Here is a 21785-nt window from a genome sequence, read left to right on the forward strand (position 1 = left end):
ATGACAAGAGCACCGAACATTAAATGCTACTGAAGTGCAAATTTCAAGCCCTATCCTACATCACCCCATAGGGAGAGAAGAAGGTAAATATAACAAAGATCTAGTAAGAACGCCTTATAAGGTATATTATGGCACTATTGATTTCAAACTACAAAACTTCTAAATACAGTTCAAAGTTGTAAGTAACTTAAGTTTAAACATTAACAAAACTTTTTGCCCTCAATGTGCACCATATATACTGAAAATAATTCAGCTTCTAAAGTTATGCAAATCAGTCATATTTTAAAAGAATCTATCAATGCAACCCAGGAAACTAAAACAATCACTGCAAGATTCTGATGCAATATGCGTACGTGCAACACTAATTTTCATTTTATTCTCATCTATACCCTTGATCTAGGGCCTAAACCAAGATTTAATCGAAATATGCTCAACCTCAAAGCGTCTACTTTTTTGTTCATTTAGGAGACCGATTACCGAGCTCGCTAATCCACTAAGAGTGTACTGTATTCTGTATTAACGGACAATAGCCCTCAGGAAGAGACCACATAGATAGCCTAAGAAAGCAATCGGTGCCTTGACACTTGCAACCAGGCAAGAGTTCCGTCTAGCCGAACACACCCTAGGTTGAATACACAGAAAAGAAACACAAAATATATGACCTAACAACCTGACCAGGGTTAAATGTTATAGTCACCCAAACTACGGACATTTTCGCATCCGTCTACTCCCACGTTCTAAGAGAGTGACAGAAAGGCAAAGAGGAGCAGCCGCAGAAATGGATACAGGTCAAGTCTAAGTCGAATCCATCCTCTTGATATCTCCTTTTGTTTCTGCTAACGATCTCTTTGATGATGGCTGTCATGTCTGGGAGCCTGTGGCTGAAGAAAAAGGAGGAGAGAGATGGCAGAAGCTGCTGGTGGCGGGGCTTCTTCTGCAGGATGGAAATGGCTCTGGACTTGGCAGTAGCTGATGCCCCTCGCTCTGCTGCCGCTTGGCTCTGGACCGCAGCCGGGTAATGGCTGCTGCGACGGCTGCTGGATGGTTGCAGCGACTGGGCCTGCTTCTCCTCAGCAGCCAGAGGCCTGGCAGCGGCGGCAGCGGAATGGGGAGAAGACGAATAATCCTCGGAACGTCTGCCTCCTCCGGCGGCCTCCGGAGCCCGGGCCACGGGGGGTGCGGCGGCGGCGGAGGGGAGGTTTAAAACCGGCCCGGGTCCCTGGATGTGCCGCCGCCGCCGCCGCCGTGTTGGAGGCAGTAGAAGGGGAGAGACCAACTCTCCGGCGTTCCCAGCCCTGGAAATGGTGACAGGCGACTCAGACCCCCTCCTTGGAGCTGCAGCCGCCGCGGCCGCCGCCGCCGCCGCCGCCGCCGCTTTTCCCCCCCGCTCCAGGAGCGGGAGGTGCCGCCGCCGCCGCGCCTCAGCCGGCTCCCGCCCGAGCCCACGGCTTCCACCTTCCCTTTCAGAAGCCGAGGAAGAGGCTGCACGGTTAGAAGAGACGAAGAGGAGCCGAGAAACGCCGCCGCTGCCGCCGCCGCAGGCCGGCCGGCTCCCCGAGGGCGCTGCCCCCGCGGCTGCTCACAGGCGCTGAGAGGGGCTCCGGGCCGCGGCCACCGCCGTCTCTCATCTCCCTTGCCTGAGCCCGGCCTCGCCTCACAGCGGCTCAACTCTCAAACTTCCATCATGGCTGCAGCTTCCGAGGGGAGAGAACTGAGCGCAGCCGCGTCCCGGCGCCGGAGCCCGTATCCTGCCGCAGTGCACAAAGAGTCCCGCCACATCACCGTCCGCCGGCCTGCCCGCCCCCTCCGCCGCCGCGCCGGGAGACCGGGCGCCTCCGGAGACCGAGGGGAGTCGGGTGGCGAGAGAGAGGCCGACGGGATCGCGCCGGGGGAGGGAAAGGCACAACAGGGGCGGTAGGAGGGGGCAGGAGCTGTAGCTCCAGGTGCGAGCGCAGAGCCCCCAAGCCGCAGGCTCTACTGAGCATGCCCAGTGTGGCTGCCGGGGGCTCGCTCTGGTCGGTTCCGAGCCGCCCGCCTGCAGCTGCACTTGCCGCGGCTGCTTTTGCAGCAACGCTAGGCGAGGATAACGAGCTAAACCTCGGCCTCTGCCCAGAAACGCAGCCGGAGGCAGGGTAGGCTGTTGCGGGGCGGGGGAGGAGGACTGATGATGAAAGCTGAGATGGGTGCGTAGAGCAGTGTCACTGACTCGAGTCTGAGGTTACCTGTGCCCAGGTGGAAAGGACCAGGTGGCCACACTAGTCAGTGTATAGGGAAATGCAGGAGAATACCCTCCCCCCGGATTTCCGGGGGACCTGCATTCGCTCTCTCCTTTTGCACCGCTGTCGGATCACAATCGTTCGCAGAGATTTGACTGTAGCAGTCTTTGCCTAGAGATCTCCCTTCCCCCCCGACCCTGTGTCCTCAAGGTGTCAGTCTTAGCACAAAGAGCAACCTGCTATTGTGTCTCCACCGTGTATCACCTCATCCGGCTCCCTTGCAGCGCCCCACCTCTCGCTTCCCCCGGTAACTTGGCTCTTTTTGCCCTAAAAATGAAAGCTCTCAGCCGAGCGTGCTGAACGTGAACACATCGCCCTTGAATTTCCACGGCCCAAAGGGCACCTATTTAAATGAACTGCACGGGGATCCCCGTCAGCGGGATGCACCCCGCAGCCTCCCCCTGAGCCCGCTCCGGTGCCCCCAGGATAGTCGAGCAGAGAATCTCTCCCCATCAGACTCCAACTCAGTTCGCCGCGTCGGACGCTAGCTCGGTCCTTAGAGACCACCTAGCCCCGCCCCTCCTTGGCCGCCTTGAAAACCCGGCAGGATGGATTGCCCGAGGCCAGGCTCCACGCGCCCCGGCCGGACCGTGCACGTTCGGGGTTACCGGGCCGAGTGGAAAGTACGGAACGGTAAGAAGCTGCAGCCCAGCGAGTGGGCGGAGCGAGAAGACCTAGGAGGGTTCAAAAGGAGGTGGAAGGATACACGGGCCACAGTCGGAACTACTTTTCGAAGGAGGTCACGTGTGTTCCTAGTTGGGGAACTTTCCAAATTCCCACTCCCCAGCGATACCTCCGGAGGCAACTGCTCTTCCTTTGCTCGGGGTGCTCTCGCCTGGTGTAGGCAGCGGGACCCCAGCCTTTCCCTCGCCGCGGCAGAAACGGGTTCGGACGAGCGTCCCGAGGGAGCGCTGTCGGGGCTGGCGCTTGGGGAGCTGGTTACACAAGCACCCACACACAAACACGTGCCCCCGCCTGCTGGCTGCCGCCGATTCTTACGGAACGCGGGGAGAATCCCCAAGCTGGTCCCTTGCCTGCTACCCTAAATCCCCAAGCTGGTCCCTTGCCTGCTACTCCTTGCCTGCTACCCTAAGAGCAAGCCAAAGGACCATGACCTGAGACTCTGCTCTAGGTCGACCTACACTGCGCCTTCCCAAACGTGGGAAAAGGAGCTGGGCTCCAGGGGTCTCGGTCCTCTCCCTGGCTGATGCCCTGCCCCTTAGGATGAACCCTTTGCTTCTGTGCTCGCGGGTATCTCCTGCTGCAGCCCGGAGCTTGCATTCTCCGATGTTGCAACAGACGTCCAGTCACTACCCCTGAGCTGGTGAGCGCGCCCCACCTACTGTAGACTCAGCTAAGTGACTTATCTGGTCTGAGAACCTACTCCATGGCGGTCAGCCCAGAACAAACCTGTCAAGTCTGCTTACAGCCCCGATTGGGCTGACCTGTCGCCGTGAGAGAGCTGGTTCAAAAATGCTGAGAATTGGATCGCATTCATTTTACCTCGCACCCCACCAGTCAAAGACTACAAAGCAAGTAGTCGACCCGCTTAAAGAGAATGAGCATCAACACCAGTCTAGGATTTTATTATTTTTTCATTTCCCTTAGGAAGTAGAACTCCAAACGACAATGTGAGTCAAAAAATATCTAACGATACCTAGGTTGAAGAACAGAATTGTTTTTCAAAATTTGAGAGAATGCGAATCAATCTGCATGTGTGTTCAGTAATTGTGAGTAGGTGCCTAGGAAAGTCTGAAGAGAATTTATGCTGTATTTGAGAAAGAGGACTGTATAATGTGCACATAGTAGTTGCAGGCAACCTCTGAAAACTAGACACCCCAAGAGACCTAGCGCAGAAAGCCACAGGCCATTACCTAACTCCGGGACTACTAATTAAACCTGGACTATTTACAGTGTTCTTAGAAATCTCTGAGGCTCCATAAAACTTTGCACTTATATACAGCATTTAAGATAGCTCTGCAGGAGTTCACAACTTGCTGAAGCTTCAGTGTTGATATTTATTGAAGGTCGGTTTTGTGCATAGTTCTGGTCAGCTTGGGAAAGCCAAGGACCACAGTGGAAAAGGAAATGGAAAGCAACCAGAAAAGAACAAGAGAAAGGCCTCCAGTTGGTTTCCAAAGATGCAGATTCTGTCCACACAGCCTAGAGTGAACTACAGATTTCATTATTTTACAAATAACGAAGGATAAGGAGTTCATGATGTCTAGGTGTTCTACTAGACTGCATGGTAAAAAACAGCTGTGCTTATCAACTAGCGTGTGGTAGAAAAAGGGGAAATGAAGATGAACCTTTAAAAGGGGAGTAGATTAGGGAAGGGTAAAATGTCTCACATTTGTTTCTCAGGTTGCTGATCTTGTCCCCAGAGTCCCTGTTATTAGCACTGCCCTACCCTGCCCCTCCCCTCAAGCCTACCCTAAGTGACAATTAGTATCATAGCATTTGAGAACCTCTGAAATCCGCTTTCATGGAAGAAAATGAAACAACGTGCATTCCTATTCCTGGTGTGAGAGGATCCTCTTCGATTCCATGGCAGAGTTACTCCGGAGCAGAGAGGATTTGCATCACCAGCACTAAAGTGCTGGAATATGAGACCAGCCTATAAGTACTTCCATCTGGCTAAAGAAAAAAATGGGAAATGGTTTGCTGCTTCTCTAAACATCAGGTCCCTCTACTTCTCGCTAGTGGTATATGAAAGGATCATCAATGTTGACAGATATTTGGCCATCCTGACAGCAACATCAGGTGGTTATTAGAAGCTGCTGAATAAAATCCTCCTCCTGTACCTAGTGTTGTTTCTGAAAGAAATACTGATGCATCCTTTTCCAATTTTTTTGTTTTTCTTTACCTTTCTCCCTAAATGGCTGGCTCTATCTAAAGTAAAGAAAGTTTCAAAAATATATACTTTTTTAAGTTCAACTGAAAATACCTGCTTGGCTGTACAGATATTACAATACACTGGTCTCCAAGCACTTCAGTTCTTTACCTGTCTGGATTCAGAACCAGAATGCCATAGTGAGAAGCAGAAGCTTGTAACAAAGGGAGAATTATATAAAGCTTCAGGATGACTATGTAGAATAATTAGTGAGCATGATAAACCAGCTTTAATTACAGTTTCTAACAGCTGATTCCAAAACTCTATTTTTACTAAGCCAAAATAATGTCCAAATAAACTTTCTTATTTTCTTTGATAAGCGAAATGACTAGCAACTTGATGTGGATGATATAAATACTTGATGTGCTCTTTGTAGGTCCTCTGCTAAAATGTCTTTTGTGTAAACACTCTGATTGTTATAGTGCCTTTCTCATCTCCCACACACTGACCTTTCAAAAAGGGATCTAACTCAATGGCTTTAATTTTTAAACAATCTTCTCTAATTCTGTTTACTGTTTTCTAAATAATACAGAATATAAAAATATAATAATCATTGGATTGAATTTAAACCCATTCTGCCAAGGGTCTTGGCAGAGGTTTTCCCCTCATTTCATTTATCCTAATAACAAACATTATTGTTATTTCAATAAGGATAATTTTCTGAAGACATTCTCCAAAAGGCACTACTGTGGGTCATACAAGGAACTACATTCTAAAAGAGAATTTTCCATTATTGTCTACAAGCTTCCCATGTCCCAAATCTCTCCTGAAGCTATCTCAGATGGCATGGTGTCATCTTTCACATCTTGTTAGAGAGATGTGCTGTATGAAATCATCATTCTCAGAAAAATAAGGGTATAGTTGGTTGCTCCTGAGAACCACAGAGCAGACCAAGGACTCACTGTGTCCAAGTGACATTCAGAAATTTTGTCTTGGACTATGGAGCAATAAAAATAAAAAAGATCTAACGTAACAAGACAGCTTTGACTGTATTAGTCTCCAAGCTAACATTGGCTACCAGTTATTCTACTTGGTCCCCCTAATACTAACTAACTCTAGCCATGTGGAACACATAGTTTGCTTTTCAGACCTTCCAATAATAGTAAAAGGTAATTCCCATATACCAGCAAATATTGGGACACCTACCAGGTGCTTCATAGAATAGCCCAGAAATTTTTTTTTTTTTTTTTTAGATGGAGTCTCTCTTTGTCCCTCGTGATTTCAGCTCACTGCAACTTCTGCAGAATAGCCCAAATTTGTCTAGTAGAGGGACACTGAGAAGGAGCCAAGACCCTGCTCTGCCTAACTCCTACAATTTTCCTCTTCAAAACATCCTTCTGGCCTCTGAGGCATCACAAAAAAAAGCATCTTTTTCAAAGAGAAATTGCATAGGACAAATAGCCCTAGACCATGAAAAAAGGCAGACTTATAGCTTATCTGCTTTTTCTTTACTTCTTTTCCCTTATTAAGACTCTGCACTCCATTTAAAGAATCTTTTTTGTCCATCGTCTTGAGGGTAGGGGGATATTATCTTGATTCATTTATTTAATGATTTAATCAACAAATATCTGGGAGCCTATTATGTGGCAGTACTGTTCTAAGCTCTATGGACGGAGCAGTGACTACTATGGCATATAGTGTTCACTGTCATGGAATTTAGTCTGCATTGAAAACTTGACTTCTTTGGCTGACATTGTTACAACCTCTTCCTGGCCCATAGAGAAAAGGTAAAGCAATAAAAAATACCCTGACATTTGATAATTATTTTGTTTCGGTTTTGAGACAGAATCTCACTCCGTTGCCCAGGCTGGAGTGCAGTGGCATGATCTCAGCTCACTGCAACCTCTGTCTTCAGCCTCTTAAGTAGCTGGGATGACAGGCATGTGCCACCATGCCTGGCTAATTTTTTGTATTTTTAGTAGGGATGGGTTTTTGCCATGTTGGCCAGGCTGGTCTTGAACTCCTGGCCTCAATGGATCCTCCTGTCTCTGCTTCCCAAAGTGCTGAGCTTACAGGCATAAGCCACTGTGCCTGGCTGGATAATTGTTTTCACTTATCTAGTGCTGCATAACAAATTACCTTAAAACTTTCTGCTGTCTTCCTCTTGGGATGCAGGCACTGTGTAAAGAATCTTGGGCTGGACCACTGAATGATGAGCAACCACAGCAAGAAAGGAGTTCCTAACCATTTTAGCTACTTTAACTGAGATCCCAGACATGTCGGAAGCCATCTTGGACATTCCAGACCCAGCCAGACTCATCCCTGAATAAAGCACATGTCTGACTCAAACTGTTATCACGGGGGCCACTTAAAACAGTGGCTCAAAACAATTACCACCATTTATTTTCTCACAATTCTGCAACTGGGGAAGGCCACAGCTGGGCAGGTTGGCTCACCCATGACATCAGCTATGGTCAGACGTGCTTTACTCAGCGGTGAATTTGCCTGGATCTGGAATATCCAAGATGGCTTCCCGCATGCCTGGGACCTCAGCTGGAGTAGCTAAAAATGGTTAGGAGCCTCCTTTCTTGGTGTGGTTGCTCATTATTCAGCGGTCCAGCCCAACCTTCTTTACACAGTGTCTGGATCCCAAGAAGAACACAGCAGAAACTACAAGGTCTCTTAAATCCTGGGTTCAGAAGTCCCAGAATGTCACTTCCCCTGCATTCTCTGGGCAAGTCACAAGGACAGCCCAGATTCAAAAGGAAGGGAAAGAGACTCTATTCCTTGATGTAAGTAGTGGCTGGGATAAAAGAAATTGTTGCCAGTCAATTTGGGGAATAGTCTGTCATAATCCATCCTCCAGCTACAAAAGTATCCGTATGCACATATATGGGGACACACACACACACATACACACACACACCCCATACAGAATACACTCACTCCCTTTCTCCAAAACTATCATTCTGTATAGTATCTGTGTTAAGGTTCAGGATCTAGTAATACTAGACCCAGATGTGGATGAGGCATTTCAGATGCAGCTTCTCTTCATCTGGAGTCCTGTTAACTAAAAGACAAGTTACATATACAACATACAATGCTGAAAAAGGGATAGGATAACTACAGTAGACATGCCTGTTTGAAAATGGGAAAAATGGAAGGCACATAGCAGTCATTAGTTCACAGCAATTCTGAAATCTAGCCAAGCACTGTCACTGGTCCTCTGCGGATCAAGTTCTCCCTTACTGTCTAGGTTGGCCTCCATCAGAATAGTTTCCCAATGCATTGTTCTCAGTAGCTCTTAGCTCCACCCTCTGGGGTCTAGACTAGGACCTCTGAATCAATTTTCCTTTTTCATAAGAAACTGTCTTTCTTTTACAGTTGAATAACTCTCTCAGCCTGCTTCCTGCCCATAGAAAGTTGGGGGCCTGGAAGGTTTTTTCATTTTGAACTGTCTCTTCCTTAGTCCAAGCTAGTGCAGTTTTATCCATATAACTCTATAGTTTTGTGACTCTTATTGGAGTTCACTTTTTGCCCACAAAGCAACATCTATAATTCTTTCAAAAACAAATCTCTCTGCCTATAGTCCTAGCACTTTGAGAGGCCAAGGTGGGAGGATTGCTTGAGGCCAGCAGTTTGAGACTAGCAAAAGAAACATAGTGAGACTCTGTCCCTGAAAACTTAAAAATTAAAATTTAAAAAAACCTCTCTCTACTGTGGACTTGTAGAGGTGGCTAGTGTGGGACAGCCCTTAAGATTCTTAACTTTTGTGTAGATGTGAGACAGTATCTTAAATATTTTAGAGGTCTTAGCACCTTGATAGGATCTTTACCTTGAGGCCAATTCTACAGGCAGGGCCTTGAGGCCATTTCTTACTTTAAGAGTCTTTCTGGCATAAAGAGACTCTGCTTAAAAATGAAATAGTTCCTTTTTTTAACACATCTCTGTCTCTTGTGATATCATCATACATCACTTGTGTATCCTTGTACATCCCTAAAAGAAGCCAACTGACACTCTGAACATTCACCCTGAATGTTGCCAAATCCACAAGTTTATTAGGTACGCTCTCTGTCTTCTATGTTTTACCATACATTTGGCAACAGGGGTGTTCAAACATTTTGCTGCTACTAACATGATTTATCCAACCTTCAATAGCAATTTTCTCACTGCTCTTACAGCCTCTATTACGAGTTTTTTCCCCAGACTAAGGAGACATATCAATTAAGTTCAAGTGTGGGAACCTGGCTTAAATCTTGGAACAGAAAAAGAACATCACTAGAAAAACAAGTGAATTTCATATAAGGTTTGCACATCGTGTTAATTTCCTGGTTTTGATCATTGTTCTGTGGCTATTAATAAGTTACTGGCCAGGAACTTACAGGCTCATGCCTGTAATGCTGACACTTTAGGAGGCTAAAGCAGGAGGATGGCTTGAACCCAGGAGTTCAAGACCAGCCTGGACAACATAGTGAGACCCCTATCTATTGAAGGCAGGTATTTTTTTTGGTGGGGGCAGAGTCTCGCTGTGTCGCTCAGGTTGAAGTTCAACAGTGCAATCTCAGCTCACTGCAACCTCTACCTCTTGGGTTCAAGCGATTCTCCTAGCTCAGCCTCCTGAGTAGCTAGGATTACAGATGCATGCCACTACACACAGCTAATTTTTGTATTTTTAGTAGAGATGGGGTTTCATCATGTTGGCCAGGCTGGCCTTGAACTCCTGTCATCTCAGCACTTTGGGAGGCCAGGTGGGTGGACTGCTTGAGCTCAGGAGTTCGACACCAGCATGGGCAACATGGAAAACCTTTTCTCTACAAAAGATACAAAAATTAGCTGGGCATGGTGGTGTGTGCCTGTAGTCCCAGCTACTCGGAAAGCTAAGATGGGAAGATCACCTGAGCCCCAGAAGGTCAAAGCTGCAGTGAGCAGTGATCATACCACTGTACTCCAGCCTGGTGGCAGTGAGACCCTGTGTCCAAAAAAAAAAAAAAAAAAAAAAAATCCACATAATTTTTGCAACTTTTTTGTAAGTCTAAAATTCTTTGCAGGCTGTACCCAGTGGCTCACACTTGTAATCCCAGCACTTTGGGAGGCTAAGTCAGGTGGATCACTTGAGGTCAGGGGTTTGAGACCAGACTGGCCAATATGGTGATACCCCGTCTCTACTAAAAATATAAACATTAGCCGGGCATGGTAGCATATGCTTGTAATCCCACCTATTTGGGAGGCTGAGGCAGGAGAATAACTTGAACTTGGGAGGTGGAGGTTGAAGTGAGCCAAGATTGTGCCACTGCACTCTAGCCTGGGTGACAGAGCAAGGCTCCACCTCAAAAAAAAAAAAAAAAAAATTCTTTTAAAATAAAATATTTACAAACCAAATTAGCTAGGCATGGTGGCTCATGCCTATAATCCCAGCATTTTGGGAGGCTGAGAGAAAAGGATCGCCTGAGGCCAGGACAACATAGCAAGACCCCAGTCTCTACAAAAAAGAAATAATTAGCTGGGCATGGTGGCATGTGCCTGTAGTTCTACTGGGGAAGCTGAGGAAATATTCAAGGGAGGGGAAACAGACTCCACCTCTTTTTGGTGGGACGGTGGCATGCGTGTAGAGGCATGGAGGAATTCTTGGTGGCCATCTTCCACAATGATCCTAATCCTCTCCTCTATAATATTCCCCAAAACAGACAATTTTACATGGTTCTTCTCTCAGGTAAGTTCTGCCTAGAATATCTGTTATTTAAGAATCCTCACTATCAGCTGACAATTTGATTAGCAACTGGATGTTTTCAGTTGTTTTCTATTCTGCTCCTTAATCTTCTAGTTTCTTAATTTGCTTACTCATCTATTCTACATTCATAATTCTACTCTAGGACTAATGTATTTCCCAAAAGATTCATTAAAATTCAATGAAATAAAACGAAAGTGATAATACATATATATACATGCGTTCGCATAAGTACATATAAATTATCTGGAAGAATAAACAAGAGATGAGATAACATATTATCTCTGAGGACAGGATGGAGAGGGAAGGCTTCCAAGGGAGAGGAATTTTTCATTTATTCCTTTTTATATGGTTCAAAGGTTATTTACAATGATTATTATTTTTATAAGGTAGGTGATTTCATCCATTAGAATTAAAACAAAAAATATGTCTATTATCAAGAAAATATTAAATAATCAGGAAAGAAGTTTGATTTTAATTTTATTTTAAAATAAATGAGCACCCCAAAGAATTTCCAGCATTTAAGGATAAAGGTCTGTTTGGTGTTTGCTGGACCATAGAAATACATGGGAATATCTGCCATAAATGCTACATAGTGGAGATGCTGTGTGGTAGACAGGCTGTATCTTATCCTGAATACCCTCTCTTCCCCAGATCAATGGTCTTGACCAAATCTATTTTTCACTCTTTATGCTATTTAATAACTTTTGCTGCTCAAAGAAAATGTCCTCCAAAAATAATCATATGACACCACACTACTCCCATCTTCTTCCATTGAAGATAGTGGCAGACTGCTTTATCATCAGAGCTAGAAAAAACTTCATAGTTCACCAATCTCATTTTACAAATGAAGAAACTGAGGCCAAAGGGTTTATATGCCCCAGATTACATAGCAACTCAGTGAGGCATCCTCAGTTGGAGCCTGAGGAATTTCCTGATAACCCATCAGTGAATAAGATGGGAAGAAAGTCTAGCTTTTATAGAAACCTAAACAAAAGTTAGAAATTTGACTAGAGATGGCCTTTAATGACATTTTCAAGGCTTGGAAAGGAGTGAACAAAGAAAACAAGGAGACTGCTTAAGTAGAGATGATAAATAGGGTTTTGGATAGAGAAAAACAGGGATAAGTGAATGAATGAGTCCCGATGTTCAATCTCTAACCTTAAATGTCCTGAAATTAGCCCATGATGCTTAGCACCTTAAGGATCAAACATGAAAACATGAATTGCCACATGTTGCAAATTTGTTTCTCCTCAGTTCCTAAGATTATTGGGAGAGTGTCTTTCAGACAAGAATATAAAGGAGGCAGCCATTATGTGTGGACTGAAGACAGAAAAGGGACTGTGAGGCCTGTGCTCTTTTGAAAGGAAGGAAACACCAAACCCACAGGGAGCAAGGAGAACGCTGCCACCTGCTGAAGAGTTGGAGTCAATGAAAATGCTGCCATGCAGTTACAGTCAGCACTTTCATTATGGCTCAAAATCAGTTAGAGAAACTCTTTGCAGTCTGAGGCAGGTCAGTGCTGAGAGAAAGCTTAACTCTAGATTTCATCAGGCTAATTTGTGCTGGAGAAAGGTTAGTTTGTCTCTGGTATGAGGTGGTAGAGGTCTGCATATCTGCTTCCCATTCTTGCACAAATATGCTTATTAGCTTTGGATTTTTTCCCAAAACCTAAATCTCAAAATACTAACATATTCTTGGTTGAATCTAGATAAAAGTGATACAAGAACAAGCGATACAAGGAACTTTATTCAACTAATACATGCACTAAGTTAAAAATTCTGTGGGGCTCACCACTATCCTTCCCCAGATAAGCGGCTTTTTTTTCCCTTTCCACTTTTTCCTCTTCTATTCATATACAAATATATACACACACACCAAGAATAACTGTGAGAGAGGGTTGAAAGTTCCCAGTCCCTTGTATAAGGCCTCAGTCTTTCTCACTTTTCATCCATCCTTCCACTCTCCTTTCTCCTGCCCTCTCTTGCCATTCTTTCTTGCAATTCTATTTTCCTTCTCCTGACCTATTTCAAGATTCCCCTTATTAATATACAAGAAACTGATATGGCTGAGAGATCCCATGGGAAGATGACATATACAGGACTGCCAAATTATGCAACTGCAAGGGCCACAATTGATATAATATGTGATGCTGTTGTTTTGTGCCTTTTGATTTTTCAACCATATAAATGTGTAGTAGCTTTAATTTATATTTAATCTTTTTAAATCTAAACTTGGTCCCCAATGGTAGACCACTGTTTAATTTCATGGTTACACTAAATAATAAAGCAGTTCTAGACCCAGCCTAGTTAAAAGTCTCTTATTAAATAATGTTTTAGGATCAATAGAATAAGTTCGAAAAATACTCCTATTGTGATTTAGATTTTTCTGTCTTGTAGGAACTTCAGAAAGAATACCACAGAAAAACCTAAGGTTATCAGAACTAACTTAGGAGGGAAATTTTATCTTTTCTAAATACAACAAAACAGTTCCCTTTTGTAGATTTTGGTTACTTAATTGTACTAACTTTGTTACTTTTCTTTCTTTCTTTTTATTTTTTTGAGATGGAGTGCTCAGGCTAGAGCGCAGTGGGGCAATCTTGGCTCACTGCAACCTCCACCTCCCAAGTTCAAGTGATTCTCCTGCCTTGTCCTCCTAAGTAGCTGGGACTACAGGTACACACCACTATGTGGGGCTAATTTTTGTACTTTTAGTAGAGATGAGGTTTCACCATATTGACCAGGCTGATCTTGAACTGTTGACCTTAAGTGATCCACCTGCCTCAGCCTCCTAAGGTGCTGGGATTACAGGTGTGAGCCACCGCACCTGGCTTAAATGTTTACATTTCTTAAAGGTACACATTTGCATTGCAGGGAACCCTAAAGAAAAAGGAAGTCTGTAAGTAAAGTCATGGTATTTGAAAATTAATTTGGGAATATTTCAAATTGTTAACATAAATTTTATGAAGTCAGGGAACTGGGTGAAAGCTAATGGATAGAAACAGATCATTTTCAGAGAAAAAAAAATAACCTCATTTACATACATGGCTCTGAGTCATAAGTCTTATCTGAAATTTCTTTTCTGGACATGGTATCTTTGTCTTGGCTAGCTCCCAGGATGCAGCCCCAGGCCACTAGCTGCTGCAGCTCATGGGACCACTCTTTTCCTATATCACCTGTTGAAACAAGTAGGAGGGAGGACTTAATTAAGATGTGCCTTATTCTTGTGTTCTTATAGACTTGTTCATTGTAAAACAGGATTGTCTGCATTTTAAATCTTGTTTATTTTACAATGTTGTGGCATTTTCCTATTAACTGGTCAACTTTTCCTTATGACTTGAATTTGGCAAATTAAATGTTTTCACTCTTTTCAAGTAGAATTAAACTGAGTCCTGCTTGAGAATGGCCATTATTCTGTTTTCTAAATGTACTGTCCTTTGCAACTACATCCAGAAATCTGCAAACCAGAAAGTGTTTGCCTTATTCTTTTTTGTCCTTTGCCTTATTCAAAATATTTTCTTGTTTGCAGATTTCTGGATGTAGTTACCTTGGTAGTTTAGTGGGCTTGAGTCTGTTTCAGAAGCTAAGTCAAGTAATCCTGACCCCTATTTCTCCCAAACTGCAGGAATTATTGCTAATAACCTTCTCCATTAGACATCTGTTTATTTTGCAATTAATAGAGGGTAAAGAAGCCCTTAAAGGCATTTGTGCTTCAGGGAACTCCATGTAAATGAATTACAGCACTGTCTTTGTATAACATCTTGGATGATGGTAGACTAATGACGCCCTTTAAAGAAAAAAACTGTTGAAATCATGAATAAAAATACTTCCAGAAGTTGTCAAAAGCAAATTATAGAAATTGGTGTCTCACAGAACACTGATGGATTACTACTCATTAGTCACTACTCATTAGTTACTTAAATAAGGTAACCAAGAGATTTTCCCAAATTTAGAAGATCCCTATGGCTCACATTTATGGACCTTCAGAGGGGCTGTTCCTGAGTCCTTGAGAGGCACAACAATGTCCTCAGTGATGTGGCTTCAGTGAAACAGTCACACAGCTTAGGAGATTCCAACATAAGCAATTCCACTTCTGCATATAAATATCAGAGTAGTGGTTTCCGAACTGGAGAAATAAGGTTCTTAGTTGCAAGGGAATTAATTCCAGATCTTTAACTTCCATATATACTCTCTCCTAAATCTGATGTGCCTGAGAACTAGTGTAGTCAAGAGGACCTAGTAGTTCCTTGTCCCCATCTCCCCTTTCACAGTGCCCTTTATCCCACTTTAAAAGAGAACAGAATACCCCTCTCCATCTGAATCTGAATGCTAAAACGATGTCCTGCCTGAAAGTGTAAAAACCTGCAAGGAGCTAAAGAGGTCATCTGCAATAATGATGTTGCTGCTAAGTAGCTGAATGATTTTACTAACAAACTCTTTTGAAAATTATCCTGTTTAACATTAATTTTTTTTCTGGTAAATTGAAGCTGAACCTATTCAAACTATTCATTGAAAAATCATTAAAAATAATATCACTAAGTGATTTTTACATATAATTTGGGAAACTTTCAAATAAATGAGGAATAATGCTAAAACAATTCCTTCCAATCACCATCTACTTATGTGAATAATACTACTCAGTGTTTACAACATAAAAGCAAAAACTAGGGATAATTGATCTAATGCTGAACTTGTCTCCTTCTAGGAATATGTAAAATTCATTTATGGTATATAAACCCATTTTTTTAAAGCCCAGTTGATTTTTTAATATTTAATAATTAACAAAATTTAAAAGTATTTACTTGATTATAAAAAATACTAATGATATCTTTGGAATAATTTTTAACACTGAGGAGCATTATGGTCAAGAAAATTTAACACAATTTAAATTTTTTATATAAAATTTGTTGCATGGAAATATGATACAGTCATCATCAATAAAAGATATTCTCACATAATATATATTATATCCAAATAAAAATCTGTATCAGAATTGGAAAAAAAATTCAAGTTCAAAGAGAGAAGAGAATGATGTAAAATTTCCCATTGTAAAAAAAAAAAGCTTGTTCATATTTTTAATGTTTTGATGGACAATGGCAACAAATTACTACGGTATTTATGAATACTGGATACACTTAAGAATTCTACTTTTAAATGTCACATAGGCTGGGTGCATCCCAACACTTTGGGAGGCCGAGGTGGGCAGATCACCTGAGGTCAGGAGTTCAAGACCTGGCCAACATGGTAAAACTCCATTTCTAGTAAAAATATAGGTGAAATCTCGTCTCTACTAAAAATACAAAAAAAATTAGCCGAGCCTGATGGCAGGTGCTTGTAATCCTAGCTACTCAGGAGGCTGAGGCAGGAGAGAATTGCTTGAACCCAGGAGGTGGAGGTTGCAGTGAGCTGAGATCACACCATTGCACTCCAGCCTGGGCAATAAGAGCAAAAATCCATCTCAAAAAAAAAAAAAAAAAAAAAAAAAAAAGGTACATAACTAGGAAATTACTTCCTTTGCACCTACTTAAACTTACAATAAAAAGTTCAATTCTAATTCTACCATGTGTAAGGAGGAAAAGTTTTTCCAAATTGTTTGTGGGATAAGCTAACAAAAAGTTTAAAAACCCTAACTCTAGCAAAACTTTCACATATTGCATAAGAAAGCAGAAACATGTATAGGGAAATTCATGGAAATATTATTTAAAACAGCAAAAAATTAGAACCTAAATGGTCCATATAGACAATTCAAATGTGATATTTTCATATGATAAACATTATGCAGCAGGTTAAACAAATAAATTAGATCAATTTATTAACATGTAAATATTGCAAACTTTATCAGAAACTAGTTAAATCTGATTCTCAGAATTACAGTGGGATCATCCTTCTTTCATTTCCCACTCTTCTCACAACAGAGAAATCCAGTAGAATAGGTGGGACATTGCCCATACTTTGGCCCTGAAGCAGAGAACTCTGAGTGGGTATGTAACATGATCATATCGCAGTTATAATCATGAAGCTCCGTAGTTATGTAAGGCATTTTAATGACTACACTTGCTGGGAGTGGAAGGGAGATGAAAAGGCTCAAATAACCAATTAGGAGGAAAAGGATTCCCTCCTCATCTAGTTTTGCATGGCATAATGACGTTTCTGTCAACAACAGCCCGCATATACCAAGGCAGTCCCATGATTATAATGGAGCTGAAAAATTCTTATTGCCTGTGAACCTACCCATTCTAACGTCATGGAGCAATGCATTAATCACCCTTTGTGGTGATGCTGGTGCAAACAAACTCACTGCACTGCCAGTCATATACAAGTATAGCACATTCAATTATGTATACTATGTAATACTTGACAATGATAATAAACAACTGTTACCAGTTTATGTATTTACTATATTATACCTTTGTTATTTTAGAGTGTACTTCTTCTACTTGTTTTTTTAAAAGTTAACTGTAAAACAGCCTCAGGCAGGTTCTTCAGGAGGTATTCCAGAAGACGGCTTCATTATCACAGGAGACAACAGTTCCATGTGTGTTATTAACTCTGAAGACCTTCTAGGGGGACAAAATGTGGATGTGGAAGACAGTGATATTGATGATCCTTACCATGTGTAGGCCTATGCTTACATGGGTGTTTGTGTCTTAGTTTTTAACAAAATAAGTTTTAAAAATTTTTTAAATTAATTTAAAAATAAAAAAGCTTATAGGATATAAATATTTTACTAATATGTAATAACTTATTAAGTTATTATTTACAACTGTTATTATTTAATAACTGATTATTGAAGAAAGAGACTTTTAAATAAATTTTAGCCTAAGTGTTCAGTGTGTATGCAGTCTACAGTAGCGTACAATAATGTCCTAGGCTCTCACAGTGACTCACCATTCACTCATTGACTCACCCAGAGCAACTTCCAATCCTGCAAGCTCCATTCATGGTAAATAGCTTATACAGGTATACCATTTGTCTTTTACACCATATTTTTACTGTACTCTTTCTATATTTAGGTATGTTTAGATACACAAATTCTGACCATTATGTTACACTTGCGTACAGTACTCAGTATAGTAACATGCTATACAGGTTTGTAGCACAGAGGCAACAGGCTATACTACATAGCTTAGATGTGTAGTGGGCAATATCATGTAGGTTTGGGCAAGTATACTTTATCATGTTTGCACAAGGACAAAATTGTCTATGGATGTATTTATCAGAACAAATCCCTGTTATGTGACACATGACTATATTTGGAACCTCTTCTTGCCTGGAAGAGGAAGTAAGGTATTTATTTACTTACATATGAAGGATGGATAAAGGAAATATTAGTGATTTCACAAATGTCTAATGGCGAGATAAGCAAAAAGGACTCTTAGCGAGAAATTAATTCTATACTAATAAAATCAGTTGTAGAGTTATTTTCTGTAGGAAAGCAAAATCCGTAACATAATGCCCAGTAGTAACAACTAAATTGTTTGCTTATTTGTATCAATTCTATACTAGTCTGGCTTCCATTAATGGCCGTAACCAAGGGAGAGGAACTAGTTGGCATGGTAAAGGGCCATCTCCACAACATTCCATTTATACACGAATGAAACAGACAAGCACAGAATCACTACTGTGGTTAGAAGTTGGTAGCATGGGAAAGGGAAGGAACAGGTGGAGAGTGGGGGTGTTTTTAAACAACAACAACAAAACAACAACAAAATATATATATATAGAGAGAGAGAGAGAGTAGGCCTTCCCCAACTGGGGTTCCTCGGGGAACTTGGTCTGCTTCAACCCGAGGAATCAGAAGATCCAAGCAATTTGGAAAGGCCAGAACTATCAGGGTTGGAGAGAGGAAGAAAATCCAGGGAGTCAGGGTGCTGGTTTGGCAATTAGGGAGAAGGGAGTGCCTTCCTCCTGCTGAGATTCCCCCAGCCCCTCCAGTCTGGCAGGAAGAGGGCAGCCTGCAACCCCTGAGGACAGGTCTGGGACTACTAGATCCTCCAGGAAGAGGGCTAGAGGGGATCACAAAGGTTTGCTCTCCAGGGATATGATGGTGCTGCCCCCTAGCTTCTTCTTGGTGGCGTCCTTGGAGCTGGCATAGATCATTTTGGTCTTAATGGGTGCAGACTCAGGGGCCCAGAAGATAAACACTAGGTCCTTCTTGCTGTCCTTGGTAGCGTCATAGGGGGCAGAGCAGCAGTCCTTGTCTGTCAGCATCTTGACAAAGGTGGCATAGGGATCATCAATGGTTTGGCCCACATTACTTACCAGCATCTTGTTGGCCTCTGCAAGGATGATGTTCTTCTTGTCCACACTTAGGCAGAAGAGCAGCAACTTCTTGCGCTTCTTCACTTTCTCTACTGTTGAAGACTTGCACACTTTCATGTCACTGAACACCTTGATGACACCATTGAAGACAGCCACACGGGAGCCAAAGTTTCCAGAAGTGAAAAGGAGATGGCAAGGAGAGCCACTACGGCTGCTACCAGGATCCAACTAGACATTTGAATATTTTGAAAATGAAGTCCTATTTTCTCACTGACCTCGTTAAAAAATCAGTAATAACATAAAATGGGGCTGTAATAAGAACAATAACTATAGTAACTATCAATATCTATTAGTACTAACATTTGTTGGTAACACTAAATGGAGTCATTCATTAAAGGGTATGTGTTGTCTTTTTTTTCATTTTTTTTTTTTTTTTTAGAGATGGGGTCTTGCTATGTTACCCAGGCTGGAGTGCAGTGGCTATTCACAGGTGCAATCCCACAATGAACAGCATGGGAGTTTGACCTGCTCCGTTTCCAGCCTGGGCAGGTTCACCCCTCCTTAGGCAACCTGGTGGTCCCCCACTCCTGGGAGGCCACCATATTGATGCCCAACTTAGTGCACACACCCAATCGGCATAGCGCACTACAGCCCAGAACTCCTGGGCTCAAGTGATCCTCCCACCTCAGCCTTGTGAGTATCTGGGACTACAGGCATGCACCACCGTGTCGGGCATGTGTGGTCTTATGAAGCTCTCTGGCATGTTTGCATTTTCTCCCCAGGTCTGTGCAAATATGCTTCTATAAGAACAGTGTGGGGTGAGCACTGTCACACAAGTAATAATGAATATTTATTAATTGCATTCTACTAATAAATGACCTACCAGCATGATCTACTTAAATATCTCTCATATATTTCTTAAAATTTGCTGCTATACTGCTTCTCTACCACAAATACTAAAACTATCCTTCTCCTATCACAGCTGAGGCTTTATTATAACTTGTGCAATTTTCCACCTTCAGGAGGAATTTTCTCCCTAAGGTTCCAGGTATTCTGAAAGTACTCTCCTGGCAGACTCCTCCCATCAGCTCACCAGACATGCCTAGACAAGTTTTAACCTCAATTGTGAATGCAGCCTTTATGCGAGTATTTCTACCAGAGGAGGGAGAAAGAAGGAAAAGAAATGTTATCAGAATGATTGTATTCATTAACCTTCATAATATATATGTGAAAGGAGGATATAGTAGAATAAGGGTTGTGGCTATTCACATAACATTAAACTAGATTGCCATCTGTTGATAAAGATTTCCCATTTCTTGCTACATTTATTTTTAATTATTTTTTAAAGAGACGGAGTCTCACTATGTTGCCTAGGTTGGTCTTGAACTCAGCCTCCCAAAGTGCTGGGATTACAGGGATGAGTTACTGCACTGGCCTCTTGCTACATTTAATACTTCACATTACTCCATTCTTTTCTTTGGAGCAGACTGAAGCATTCCCTATTTTTTCTCTTTTTTTTTTTTTTGAGACAGGGCCTCACTCTGTTGCCCAGCAATGGCATGATCACAGCTCACTGCAGCTTCAACCTCCCAGGCTCTAGTGATTCTCCCAAGTAGCTGGAACTACAGGCATGCACCATAATGTCTAGCTAATTTTGGTACTTTTTGTAAAGACAGGGTTTCATTATGTTGTCCAGGCTGATCTCGAACTCGGGCTCCAGTGATCCTCCTGCCTCGGCCTCCCAAAGTGCTGGGATTATAGGCGTGTACCCCTAGCCTCTGAAGCATTCCTTGAGTCAGATATGCTTGGTGTTGTTTTACTTAACCTGAGTCACCTCTTGCATGCCTATTCACCATTACCTCCTGCCTTACTCTGAAAGGGGAGGTACTTACTATGTATACTCAGATCATAAATTCCTCAGGAGGCTATTTATTGTGAGGTTAAAAGCACAGTTTCTGGAACCAGATTGTTTGTTTTTAAATTTTGCTCTGCCACTTACCAATTGTGAAATCTTTGGTAAGTTACTTAATCTCTATGTACCCATGTCCTCATCTGTAAAATAGGGATGATAATAGTAGCCACCTCATTAGGTTTTTAATTTTTTTTTCTTTTGAGATGGAGTCTCACTCTGTTGCCCAGGCTGGAGTGTGGTGGCACGATCTCAGCACACTACAACATCCACTTACCAGGTTCAAGTGATTTTCCTGTCTCAGCCTCCTGAGTAGCTGGGATTACAGGCACCTGTCACCACGCCTGGCTAGTTTTGTAGTTTTACTAGAGACAGGGTTTCACCATGTTGGCCAGGCTGGTCTCAAACTCCTGACCTCAAGTGATCTGCCTGTTTCAGCCTCTCAAAGTTGCTGGGATTACAGGCATGAGCCACCACACCCGGCTTCTCATTGGGTTTTTATATGGATTGAGTCAGGGTGTGTGTATTTGTGTGTGTGTGCGTGTGTGTGATCACTTAGGACAAGTCTGGCAAACAGAAAGCACTATATAAGTGTTAGCTGTAATTACTGAGGGCAGGTACTCTGTCTAACTCAATTATACTCTCTTGGCTGCCCTCTCTGACACCTGGCATATTGTTTGATACATGATAAGCTTTCAGTAAAGGCTGAATGAATGATGAATAACTATCAACAAGTAAAAGATAGCAGATAAGAAAATAAATATTTTCCCAGTCCTTCGAG

The 21785-nt window shown here is 42.5% G+C and overlaps 2 protein-coding genes across 3 annotated transcripts in view; one reads left to right on the plus strand and one right to left on the minus strand.

Moving 5' to 3' along the window:
• Positions 1–1713, minus strand: part of PTEN (phosphatase and tensin homolog) — a 101282-nt gene extending 99569 nt beyond the window's left edge. Inside the window, exon 1 of one of the 2 annotated variants that reach the window (XM_012467566.3) lies at positions 787–1713. In XM_012467566.3, coding sequence (XP_012322989.3) covers positions 787–865 — 79 coding nt within the window. In that variant the 5' untranslated portion in view covers positions 866–1713. The remainder of the gene's footprint in view (positions 1–786) is intronic. The other variant, XM_021671730.2, reaches the window with a different exon arrangement.
• A 1111-nt stretch (positions 1714–2824) lies between these two features.
• On the plus strand, positions 2825–5599 carry KLLN (killin, p53 regulated DNA replication inhibitor). The gene is given in 4 exon segments (XM_012467563.2): positions 2825–3162; positions 3164–3250; positions 3252–3289; positions 3321–5599. Coding segments are annotated over 4 exon segments (627 nt in total). The 3' UTR covers positions 3485–5599.
• The last annotated feature ends 16186 nt before the right edge of the window (positions 5600–21785 follow it).

Source organism: Aotus nancymaae, unplaced genomic scaffold (genome assembly GCF_030222135.1).
Source record: "Aotus nancymaae isolate 86718 unplaced genomic scaffold, 86718_ANA_hifiasm-v0.15.2.pri h1tg000010l, whole genome shotgun sequence".
Classification (NCBI taxonomy): Eukaryota; Metazoa; Chordata; class Mammalia; order Primates; family Aotidae; genus Aotus; species Aotus nancymaae.